Genomic DNA, 11,377 nt, shown 5'->3' with positions numbered 1-11,377 from the left:
TATCTGTTTTTCTCTGTTATTGTAAAGTGTTGGAATGATTGTGTGATTAAGCACCAACAATGCAGTAGATTAAACTTCAGTGAAGATCATTGTGGCAGTTGACCAGTTTCTATCATATCTGACCCAGATAATAATGTTACTGTATATAATTCTTGCCTCTATGCCAATGCCTCTGTCGGTAATAAACTGAAGCACTTTGTTGCTTGCTTTGAGACCAGCGTCACTAGTAGGCACTAAAGGCTTCATGCACTAAAGACTTTTAACAGCCTGCATGTTCTCCAGAGATGTACTTACAGTCATCATATGTAACATAGTCCACCTTTGCTTTAGAGTTCTGTTATGGAAAAAATTCTGAATGACTGCAAACTTGTCTTAAATATTTTATTTATGCATAAAGATAACAAAGGCCGACCATTTTAAAAGATCTTGGGAGCAAAGACTGTGAATTTTTGTCCTAATGTTCAAAGCATTTCTAGGTTCTCTTAGTATTTAGGTAGAGGTCAAGTCTCTATGCGGAACATTTCATACTTCCTTTTTTGTAAAACCAATGACATTTTAAAACCGTCTTGCACCTTTGCTGACCTATGCACTTGCTATATTGCAATAACAGGAAGTCTGTTAGACTGAACTGTCTGTCAAAACATCTCTTACAGTTAAACACTCATCAAAAAACACTTATAAACAAATCTGAGCAAAATAACAAAGGAACAAAAAAATAAATGTGTGTCTTACCTTATATATAGATAGATACATAGATAGACAGATACATAGATAGACAAATACATAGATAGATAGATAGATAGATAGATAGATACATACATACATATTGAAAAGTGTTATTGTAAAGTGTTACTATATATATATATATATATATATATATATATATATACAGTGTCAAGAAAAAGTATGTGAACCCCTGGTTTTCTACTGTGATTTGCCATAAAATGTGATCTGATCCTCATCTAGGTCACAACAACAGACAAACACAATATGCATAAGTCTTTTTTGAGAACCCCCATTAAACATTCATAGTCCTGGAGGAAAATGTAAGTGAACCCTTGGATTTAATAGCTTGTTGAGCCTCATTTGGCAGCAAATACTTCAAGCAAGCGCTTTCAGTAGTTCTGAATCAGACCTGCGCATCGTTCAGAAGCAATTTTTGCTCATTCCCCTTTACAAAACCGCTTTAACTCAGACACATTTGTATGATTTCTGGTGTGAACCGCTCTCTTGAGGTCATTCCACAGGTTAAGGTCTGGGCTTTGACTAGGCCACTCCAAATGGCGCATTTTGTTTTACTTAAGCCAGTCTGTAGTGGATTTACTACAATGCTTAAGGCCATCACAGGCCAAACTTCAGGCTCACAGCAATGTTTTTCGGGAGAGCAGCGGCTTCCTCCGTGGCGTACTGTCATAGACACCGTGCCTGTCCAAAGACGTATGGTAGACTCAGGAACAGAGCTGTGTGCCCGTTCCAATGATGTCTTCAAGCCTTTAGCTGTTACTCGTGGGTTCTTCTTTACTTCATTGAGTATTCTGCATGGTGTCCTAGGAGTCATCTTGACTGTGCGCCCACTTCTAGGAAGGGTAGCTAAAGTATTTAACTGTCTCCATTTATAGACAATTTATCTAAGTGTAGACTGATGGAGGTCTAAACATTTTGATATTGTTTTGTTCCCCTTTTCAGCCTTATGGAGTGCAACATCTCTTGATCAGATATCTTTATAAGAGCATGGTTCAGAAGAGCGGATGCTTCTTAAGGACAGCAATCTTAAAATGTTTGAGTGTCTTAATATCAATCAAAGTTGCACTAAATCACACATTTAAACTCATTTTATTAATTGGACTTTATTGACAGCTTCTGACAAAAAAAAAGCTTTCAATAAAGTAATTAGTCTATGGGCTCACTTACATTTTCCTCCAGCACTGTGAATGTTTAATGGGGTTTCCAAAAAAGACACAAGAAACTGGAATTATTTATGTCTTGTGAGCTTATGCACATTGTGTTTGTTTATTGTTGTGACCTAGATGAGGATCAGATAACATTTTATGGCAAATCACTGTAGAAAACCAGTTCATTCCTAGGGGTTCACATACTTTTTCTGGCCACTGTATATAATTTAACTAACATGAACAAACCATGAGCACTACATGTTAAAGTATTTATTAATGTTTGTTAATGTTAGTTAATAGAAATAAAGCTTTTAATTGTTTGTTCATGTTAGTTCACAGTGCAATGCAAGATTTTAATAAAGTATTAGTGATTTTTTTAAGTATTAGTATTTTTAGCATCCCTATAAAAGATGTTCTATTGCTAAGAAGAAAAAAATAAGGCTATAAATAGGCTATAAATTTACCAATGTTTACTTTTTTGACGTCAAAGTGTGCTTACTGTAAGAGGTGATTTAGGAACTTGCAACCATTGTAAGCCGGACTCTCCTTTAAGAGGTGAAGCACTCTACACTACTCCGAGGCAAACTCTAAACTAGGTTAATACAGAGTAAGCACAAAAAGTGTCGGTCAGTCTACCGCGAATATTCCGCAACCGATGCAAATTCTGACTAGGGTTACTTGACATTTATCTCTATGAACAAGCATAATCCACGCGACTCCCGGATCGTGTCGGCAAGGTGAGTAAAAGCCCACGCACGCACGCACACTTTTTACGCGAATTAAAAAAGCATTTAATGGTTCGGTGTTCACATCTTCTATTCTAAAAACTAACCGAACTACGACTTCAAAATAAGACGGAAGCTGCTTGAATTTTATGATTTTACAAGAACAACAGTAGCCTACATTCGTATCACCATAAATCTGCCATAACTGAATGGTTGTAAATCGATTTACCTTATTATGGGCAGACTTCAGTAAGATGATCCGATCACTGGCACGCATAACTACCTCTCAGTATTTTGGGCTGTCTTGTATCATTTGTGAGAAAGATCTGGACCAGCCCTGAGCAGTCTTTCAACAAGTTTTATAGGTAACTTGTTTTTACATGTCGTACTTCTAGGTAAGCAGACTTTATTGGTGTTATCAAAATGTATTGCTACAGTATATCCGCTTTACGAATAATTTCGGTAACAGTAACTTATGCTTTACAAGTCAGCTTATCATAATTGTTCAAGTCTTTACATCTTAGATTTAAAAATGTATGAGAGTCATGATTGTAGGAGTGTTTACGTAAGGGTTATCGCATTACCAGAAATAGTAGTTAGAGGCCACGTGTAATGTTGTTTTATAAACACTCTTGAGATCTCGCATCATCATGCTCGCACGCGGAGGCTGCCACTTTTCCCCCAATATTTGTATGTGTAATAATATTTATTCAAGAAACCTACACAACTTTAAGTCAAACAGGTCTATAATAAAAAATGTTTGTAATATTACAGAGGTTGAGGAACATCCTGTTTGTTCTTGTGTTTTTGCACACATTCTCTGAGGATTTAATGTTTTTAATAATATATTGTTACGGTAGGCGATGTTTACAAACGATGCTCCTTCACCTCATACATAGAAAAAAAGAAGGCATGGAACTAATAGTAAAGAAGATAACAATGATAAAACATAAACTTATAAATAAGCCATTACAAGAACTTGAAAAGCTTTGAAGTTTTATGTGCTTTTTTAGGATAACTTATATTCACGTAATCACGTTCCTTGCACAGATCCTGTAGACTTATGGTTAATTATTACTTTATTTCAAACTTGGTAAACTGAAACATGCTCAGAGTATTCTAGCTTGCCATTTAAAGATAAGCAGATATTTTTAAAAAAGACTTTGTCACACATTTTGTGCCAGCTGTTAAAACAATAAAAAATAAAAAAATAAATTATAAAAGCAAGAATATTACTCTGAATTTTCTTAAAGGTGTTTGTTGCAACCAGCTGCTTGAAATTACTTATGTGGGAGAGTCATCACATTGATTTGTCTGAATCAGACATCTCATGCGTGTAAAGATTTCCAGGTGGGAGTTGGAGCAAGAAATCAGTTTCCGTGTCAATAACGTCTGTTTAATATCTAAAGGGTCTGAAGTTCATTATCAATATAAACAAAATCATTTTACTCAATCAAACATTCATGTGGGAAGAGAAAGATAATAATATTCTGGTGAACCACTGAATCTTAATAGGGAACTTAAAACATAATGAGTGGTCTGTTTTTTTTTAGGAAGAACACAATATATCCTGTTTTTGTTCCTGGTAAAAATCTACTCTGCACATTTAAGTCATGAAAAAAAAGGGGCTTGTATTGACAGCCTCTGAGACATATCTCACTATCACTCTTTCTCGCAGATATGTATCCAAACTGCTGTCAAAGACTTGTGACATTGATTTATGAATTATACTCAATGTTCTTAGAAATAAAGGCATCAGTGACATTAAACAATGAGCTTTGTTAAAACGAGGAAATTTCCGCATTGTTTAAATTGCATCATTAAAAGGCATTAAGTCAGACCGCTTTAGTAATAGTATTGTGAAATACTCTTTTAGCACGATACAGATTTTTTGTTCCAAGAATAACAAACTTACATGCTGTGGCATCACCTTAAACACTTATGAAATTAAGTGTTCTAATGCCACTACATTCTTATTCTCTAATTAACATTAAATTATAATCACATACTATAATTAACTATATTACCATAATTCCAATAATTTCTGTCTTTTAGGTAAAAACCAAAAATGAGCCCGATTTGCTTACTGCACCTTATCCACAATCTAATAAAGCCTCCTTCCTAGTTCCTACACTTATTAACATTTAACTGATAAGATACTTTCAACATTTTTCCATTTTCCTCTGTTTTCTTACAGATTCAATTGAAGATAATGGGAACGTTTGCTTTGCTTCCTCTGCTTCTGAGTCTCCAGGCCTTTCTGCACATTAAGCCAGTTAAACTTCAACAATCCTGTGCAATAACAGCCGAGGGGCGTGCAGCAGACTGTAAAGGTCTTCGGCTAAACAATGTGCCAGTTACACAACTTCCAGCCTGTGTGGAAGTGCTCGACCTCTCTTTCAATACCCTTCAAGTCATCCACAAACAAGACTTTCTTAATTTCAGTCATCTGCAAGTTCTCACGCTTAGTTTCAACAATATCTCACTGATTGCGGACGATGCCTTTCAGGGAAATCTTCAGCTGCAGGAACTTAATTTATTTAATAATTCCTTGACACAAATTCCCCTCAAAGCTCTGGAGTCGCTCAGACATTTAAAGGTTTTAGATTTATCCAATAATATGTACACACAAGCTTTTCTGGGTCCTGGTTTATTGAATTTAAGTCAGTTAAAATTTTTGTCTATTGGTGGACCCTTGGTCAGTATTTTGGGAAAATTTGACATTTATGTGTTAAGGAACTTCTCATTACACAAGTTTGCCATTAAAACCGGTACTGGTCTTAAAACTTATGAAACTGGGTTTTTCAAGAACCTCAGAACAAAAAGCTTGTGGCTAGACATAGCTTTGGACAAAACACCAAATGTGCTCCCAGACATATTAAAAGACTTAGAAAACAAAACATTTGATGTTCTACGTTTCCGAAATCTTTTTGAATTTCAGTACTACACAGGTAAACAGGATATTTTTTACGGCCTGCAGCGTGTGAATACGCAAGTGTTGACCTTTTATCGAGGCAAATTCAATGAGCAAGTTCTGAGAATGGCTTTAGAAAATGTAGCTATCAGTCAAATAAAAGTCCTGGAACTCCTATATATAGATTTTGCACGTTCACAGAACATAACACAAGGATCCAGCGTGAAAAACCTGACTTTGGAAAGGCTGGTTCTTTCGTAAGTTTTACTAACTTAAAGTGTAATAACTTTTAACCAGTGGCGGCTAGTGACTGCTCATCCGAGGGGCGCAAATTCAAAATAAGTGTTCGGAGTGTCGTGTGTGTTTTTTGCGTTTTCAAAATATGTGTTTGTTGCATCATGTGAACCGTGTGCATCACGTGTTTTGTCAAAATAAGTCCCTGCTGCACACGCGTCAAAACCATTTATGATAAAAGAGATACACACGTTCACAAAATACACGCAAGACACTCCCTTAACAGTAAACTCTGACTACACATGACATTATGCGAGTATCTGGCAAACGCTAGCGTCTCTTTTATCATAAACCCTTTAGACGGGTCTGCACTGTAGCAGGCACTTATTTTGACAAGACACGTGATGCACATAGGATCACTCGACACGCAGAACATATATTTTGAAATAAGGAACCACACACATGACGGGCTACATACATGTTGTGATGAACTTCGCATCGAGCACCCACGAAAAAAGAAGTCACCGGCCGCCACTGCTTTTAACATATGCCTACTGTAAATCCACAAATAACTTATCTTAAATGTGATCTTGGTGTTTTTTTTTCTGAAGGGACATCAGCAATCCAGATATTATTCGCTTTGACTGGCGCTTTACCTGGCTCAATCATATCCGTCAAATTATGATATGGAACGTGAACTTCAACTCCGTCCCTTGTGACTCATTGCAAGAGATGAAAAACGCCAAGCTACTCGACATCTCTAACAACCAACTGAGGGACAGTTATCTTTATTACCCGCTATGTAACAACAGAAACACGTTGCTTTTACTTGAGACCTTTAATGTCAGTCGTAATCGGCTAACCAGTCTCTTTGAGTTGGCAACTCTGACTGAGAACTTTGTCATGCTGAAAACAATCGATATGAGCTACAATCAAATGCAATATATAGGAAACCGTGTCTGCAACTGGAGAAAGACCATTACCAAAGTAATCGCTAATCACAACAGCCTGATGAGCAACAGTTTTAGATGCCTCCCCACCTCGGCAATCTACCTCGATATTTCATACAGCGACATAGACCAACTTGACATGGACTATTTTAAGAAGGCTTCCAACTTGACAGTGCTCCTACTTAGCGGCAACAAGATCAAGTTCATCCCATCCGGCTGGAGGAATCCATTTCTGGGTACACTCGCTTTGGATGGAAACTCATTTGGTCTCATTAGCATGACATCTTTTAAGGACATGCCTAGCCTTCGTGTACTGACTGCAGGAAACAACCCTTATCACTGTACCTGCGAACTTCATACCTTCATACAAGAAACCACAAGCAAAGGAAAGGTGAACATAACGGACTGGCCGAAGAACTACAAATGTTACCACCCCGAGCGTCTTCTCAATACAATGGTGTTCAAATACTTTCCTGGCCATATAGCCTGTGATATTAAACTGGTTATCATCATCTCTGTGTCGGTAACAGCTCTTGTTGTACTTGCTATCGTGCTTGTGTGCTACATCTTTCATGTGCCCTGGTACATTAAAGCTACATACCAGATCATCAGAGCTAAGTACAGAGCCCATAAAGAAGGTTCTGATCAGGATATGAACTACACATTTCATGCCTTCATTTCATACAGTCACTCGGATGCAGATTGGGTCCGAGAGCAACTGCTGCCCTGTCTAGAGAACGCTCGGCCTCCTTATCGACTCTGCATCCACGAAAGAGACTTCCTTCCAGGGAGGTGGATCATCGACAACATCATTGAGAACATTGAAAATAGCCGCAAGGTTTGTTTAAAATGGTTACTTAAAAAGAAAGTAGTCCGAATATACTATTATGTGTATGTATAAACCTTCTTACTAAAGCAACACACTAAGATTGTATATCAAATTGGACAGATTTCCAGATCTATCACTTTGGCGAGACAAACACACAAATACACAAACACATGCTTTCTGCACTTTTGTCATAACATGTTTTTTTCATTATTCAGGTCATCTTCGTGTTGTCCCGCAGTTTCGTGAACAGCGAGTGGTGCAACTATGAGCTCTACTTCACTCAACAGCGGGCCATCGGCAAGACGTTCAGTGATGTCATACTGGTCCTAAAGGAACCCATTGATCCCACCTCTTTGCCAAGTAAATTCTGCAGGCTCAAAAAGATGCTCAGTACCAAAACTTACCTGGAGTGGCCCCAGAAACCCACAGAGCAGTACTACTTCTGGGTCCAGCTAAGAAGCGTTCTGGGCAAACCAAACGTAATACGAGAGCGCACAGCGAGCCGGCATAGCCGTCTGTCTTCAGTGAGGTCGGTGTCCCAGATTGAGTTGCCACTTGAGAACCAGAGGTCTGCAGACAGTAAAGGAAAAGATGAAGATGGCCACCAGATTAGCAAAAAGACTTATAATAGAAGTCAACTGTCTGATGGAGAACATGCATAAGAATAACCAGTGGCAGAGATGACTTTAACAGACAAAAGAGATTTTATTTTTCTACTTGCAGAAGGATCACAACATTACTGTGTACACAGCATTGCAGGCTGTTTCCAACGTTTTTAAATAAGGTTTGCGTGATTTATTTGATTGGAAAGATCTGGAAAATGTTTCAGAAATGCATTACGACTCAGTCAATGAGCAAAACAAACATGAAATAATGACTCACTGAACCTGACATCACCAATGCTTGCTTTGACAATCAATAACGTTTTATTAAGCTTAGCATGCAAGCATACTGTATTTACACACATTGATTAGGCCAGAACAGCAATACTGTCAACCAACTTATGTTTACTAAAACAAGTTATATTACTGCAATAAAACCCATGATGATCGCATATATTATATTGTTATATCTGGCTCAGAGTTTTACACACAACTAATTAAATTATGTTTTACAAAGTTCAAATTATTTTAATATAGAGTCTGGTGCAGTTGAAGATAAGTGACAAAATATAATTGAATCATTTATTATAATAAAAAAAACATCTATGTGTATTGTTAAATCTACTCATCTCTCTTTCAATGGAAACTAGACAAATGTCACAATTTTTTACTACATGATTTTAAGAAGTTGTGAAATTGCAAAACTTCATGCCTATCATATTTGTATCACTCCATTCACGACATTGCACAACGAGATTCCTGTCATTTTTTCCATTTATCAAAAGACATTCCGTGAACTAGGCATTGACCGCACCTTCACTTAAAACATTTTTTTATTAAGTGATAGGCGTGATTACCCAAGTGGGATATGAGATGGATTCATGCCAGGAATTCATACCTCTCCAAGTTGGCTTCAAAGCTGCACAGAAACAAGAGTTGTGCCTCAGTTTCCAGCACAGGAAGAGCCTTTACTGACTAACAGGAATCAGTAATAGATGTTATCTTTGCTTTATCGTTATCTTCCGGATCCAACGGGTGCACTCCGCAAAACAGACCAAAGTTAGTAATAAACCACGTCGCCATACTTGTCAACTAGATATGTTTGACCAGTTATGTGATGCTGCGCACAATGCGCAGGACGGTTGGTGTGCATGACATCCAAGTACCACGAGAGCGATTCGAAATCACAGCTCTCGCGGTATTCTGACGTCATACGGTCGGTCTCCGCAGCGCATGAAGTCGAACCACACACGCCTTGTGTTTTACTTAGAATAATTAACGCAATATTTATTTGGTGTACAAAAGTCTATCTGTGTATATTTTCGGCTTATCTTTCAAGGAAAACTGATTTCATAATAAGACGCTAAAATCAGATTATATGCCTGAACACGTTATTTTTAAAAAAGTTTATACGAGTAGGCGGTTTGCTGTTGGAGGCGGCTCCACATGATTCCCCTGCACAGGTGAGTAGACGCTATTTAATGAGATGGGTTTGGATACTGGTAACTGGCTCACTCAGGTGTTGTTAGCTGCTTCATTTTACTCGGTAAGTAAAAAACCTTGTTTTTTGCGGAAAAATATTATTACGGCACCGTTAATTTACAATTATTATTGTGAATTATTGCATAGGTATGCAAAACAATACGGTGACAATTAAGAATAAAATCCTCATTAAGTATACTGTGGTAGTTAGATATGTATTTGTTAAGACTTAAATAAAAATGTTTTATTAATTGCTAATTAACAGCAGATCATTTACATTTTATACATATTATTTAAATATATACTAGGCACTTGAGGTTAATTCACATGTAAACATGGTAACCGAACAGCTTCTAGTTTATTAAGTGCATTTATTTCAAAACAATCAAGCTGTTTTTATTTTCGACTCACGAGTACTGTTACTATTGTGCGTTTCTATATTAGACTTCAGCCAATTGCTAATTTGAGCCTATAGAAGCACACAAAAAACATAATCCTCCATGCCTTGATGCTGAATAATCAGTCTCTGCCTCTTTAGTTCATACAAAAGGCTGATTGAATTATTGATGTATACCTGTCTTCCCTGTCCCTGCTAATAGTCATCAGCCTGCCAGAGCCAAAAGGCCTGTTGCAGCACAGAAATTGGATCCTTTAGTGGGGTGGTTGGAGGGCATGGGGTCAGCAGATGTCAGTGTGAGTGATGCATTCTTATCTAGTGGGTTAAAAGATTTGCACTGTAATCAACATGCAGGCATTTAGCAGACACCCTTTATCCCAAGTGACTTACAGTGCAGTGAAGCTATTCATTTTATCAATGTGTTCCCTTTCCCAGTGTGTTCCATCAAACCAATGCCCTTTGCAAATTCAGTGATCTACCTGTTAAGCAGGAACACTTGCTGAAATAAAATCTTAAATATTACATTTATCTGACAGCACTTTAGTAGATTGTATTGTCAATTTCATACATTGTCAGGATTAGTGCCTCAGCAGGCACACCTGCTGTACCCTTCAACAGCCTTAGGTGTACTAATATGCTCCCTTTTGGGATTTTTACTTATTGTTAAGCAGTACAGTAAGTGTACCTCATGAGGGTACTGACTCTGTGACCAACTAAATGTTTAATAATTATATGGGTATCTACAATGACCTATTTTAGGGTGTTTAAAATGGGGCAACTTTTATTGAAAAGTTAACCATTGCTGTTTGCAATGAAAATCTTTTTGCAGGGTTTTGTTTACTGAGACAGCAAAATGGTTTCACAGCTGGAAAGTGCAATGGAAAGCCTGATTAAAGTTTTCCACACATACTCTTCCAAAGAAGGAGACAAGTACAAACTGAGCAAAGCTGAACTCAAAAGCTTGCTTCAGGGTGAACTCAATGACTTTTTATCGGTACGTTTTCCTTTTTTAAATATTAACAGGTTGCATATTTATGGAAACCTTGTGAATAACTCCGTTGTCTTGTAGGCGAGTAAAGACCCTATGGTTGTGGAGAAGATTATGTCTGATTTGGATGAAAATCGAGATGGAGAGGTGGACTTTCAGGAGTTTGTTGTATTGGTCGCTGCTCTCACAGTGGCGTGCAATGAATTCTTTATTGAAAGCATGAAGAACTAAATGTCATGTCTTGATACTGTATGTCTATTCTCAGTTTTGCTGTCTTTTGCAGAAGACCATTTTGTAAATGCTATTTATCTGCATGTGACTTTGATGAGATGAAATGAAAATAAACAGCTGGAAATGTAAACTT

The 11,377-nt window shown here is 37.4% G+C and overlaps 2 protein-coding genes across 5 annotated transcripts; both read left to right on the top strand.

Moving 5' to 3' along the window:
* Positions 1–2,400: 2,400 nt before the first annotated feature.
* Positions 2,401–8,766, top strand: tlr18 (toll-like receptor 18). 3 transcript variants are annotated; one of them, XM_055210238.2, is made up of 4 exons: positions 2,401–2,629; positions 4,815–5,788; positions 6,377–7,553; positions 7,760–8,766. In XM_055210238.2, exons 2-4 carry the CDS (start codon positions 4,830–4,832, stop codon positions 8,204–8,206), a joined length of 2,583 nt encoding a protein of 860 aa, XP_055066213.2. In that variant the 5' UTR covers positions 2,401–2,629; positions 4,815–4,829; the 3' UTR covers positions 8,207–8,766. The 3 variants fall into 3 exon arrangements, with proteins under 3 accessions (XP_055066213.2, XP_073728284.1, XP_073728285.1); XM_073872183.1 differs by lacking the exon at positions 2,401–2,629 and adding an exon at positions 2,723–2,982; XM_073872184.1 differs by lacking the exon at positions 2,401–2,629 and adding an exon at positions 2,723–3,012.
* An 838-nt stretch (positions 8,767–9,604) lies between these two features.
* On the top strand, positions 9,605–11,374 carry s100a1 (S100 calcium binding protein A1). 2 transcript variants are annotated; one of them, XM_055210245.2, is made up of 4 exons: positions 9,672–9,692; positions 10,228–10,321; positions 10,855–11,019; positions 11,095–11,374. In XM_055210245.2, the coding sequence occupies exons 3-4, from the start codon at positions 10,879–10,881 to the stop codon at positions 11,242–11,244; spliced, it is 291 nt and encodes a 96-aa protein (XP_055066220.1). In that variant the 5' UTR covers positions 9,672–9,692; positions 10,228–10,321; positions 10,855–10,878; the 3' UTR covers positions 11,245–11,374. The 2 variants fall into 2 exon arrangements, with proteins under 2 accessions (XP_055066221.1, XP_055066220.1); XM_055210246.2 differs by lacking the exon at positions 10,228–10,321 and having other exon boundaries at positions 9,605–9,692.
* The last annotated feature ends 3 nt before the right edge of the window (positions 11,375–11,377 follow it).

This window comes from Misgurnus anguillicaudatus, chromosome 10 (genome assembly GCF_027580225.2).
Source record: "Misgurnus anguillicaudatus chromosome 10, ASM2758022v2, whole genome shotgun sequence".
Lineage (NCBI taxonomy): Eukaryota > Metazoa > Chordata > Actinopteri > Cypriniformes > Cobitidae > Misgurnus > Misgurnus anguillicaudatus.
Note: the sequence above shows the minus strand (reverse complement) of the source record. Positions and strands in the feature narration are given on the sequence as shown.

Bases quoted from the DNA above. Each gene is read 5' to 3' on its own strand.
- tlr18 (XM_055210238.2), top strand. From the start codon at position 4,830: ATGGGAACGTTTGCTTTGCTTCCTCTGCTTCTGAGTCTCCAGGCCTTT. The intron at 5,789-6,376 runs GTAAGTTTTACT...TTTTTTCTGAAG, and splicing joins TTGGAAAGGCTGGTTCTTTC to GGACATCAGCAATCCAGATA. The intron at 7,554-7,759 runs GTTTGTTTAAAA...TTCATTATTCAG, and splicing joins ACATTGAAAATAGCCGCAAG to GTCATCTTCGTGTTGTCCCG.
- s100a1 (XM_055210246.2), top strand. From the start codon at position 10,879: ATGGTTTCACAGCTGGAAAGTGCAATGGAAAGCCTGATTAAAGTTTTC. The intron at 11,020-11,094 runs GTACGTTTTCCT...GTTGTCTTGTAG, and splicing joins AACTCAATGACTTTTTATCG to GCGAGTAAAGACCCTATGGT.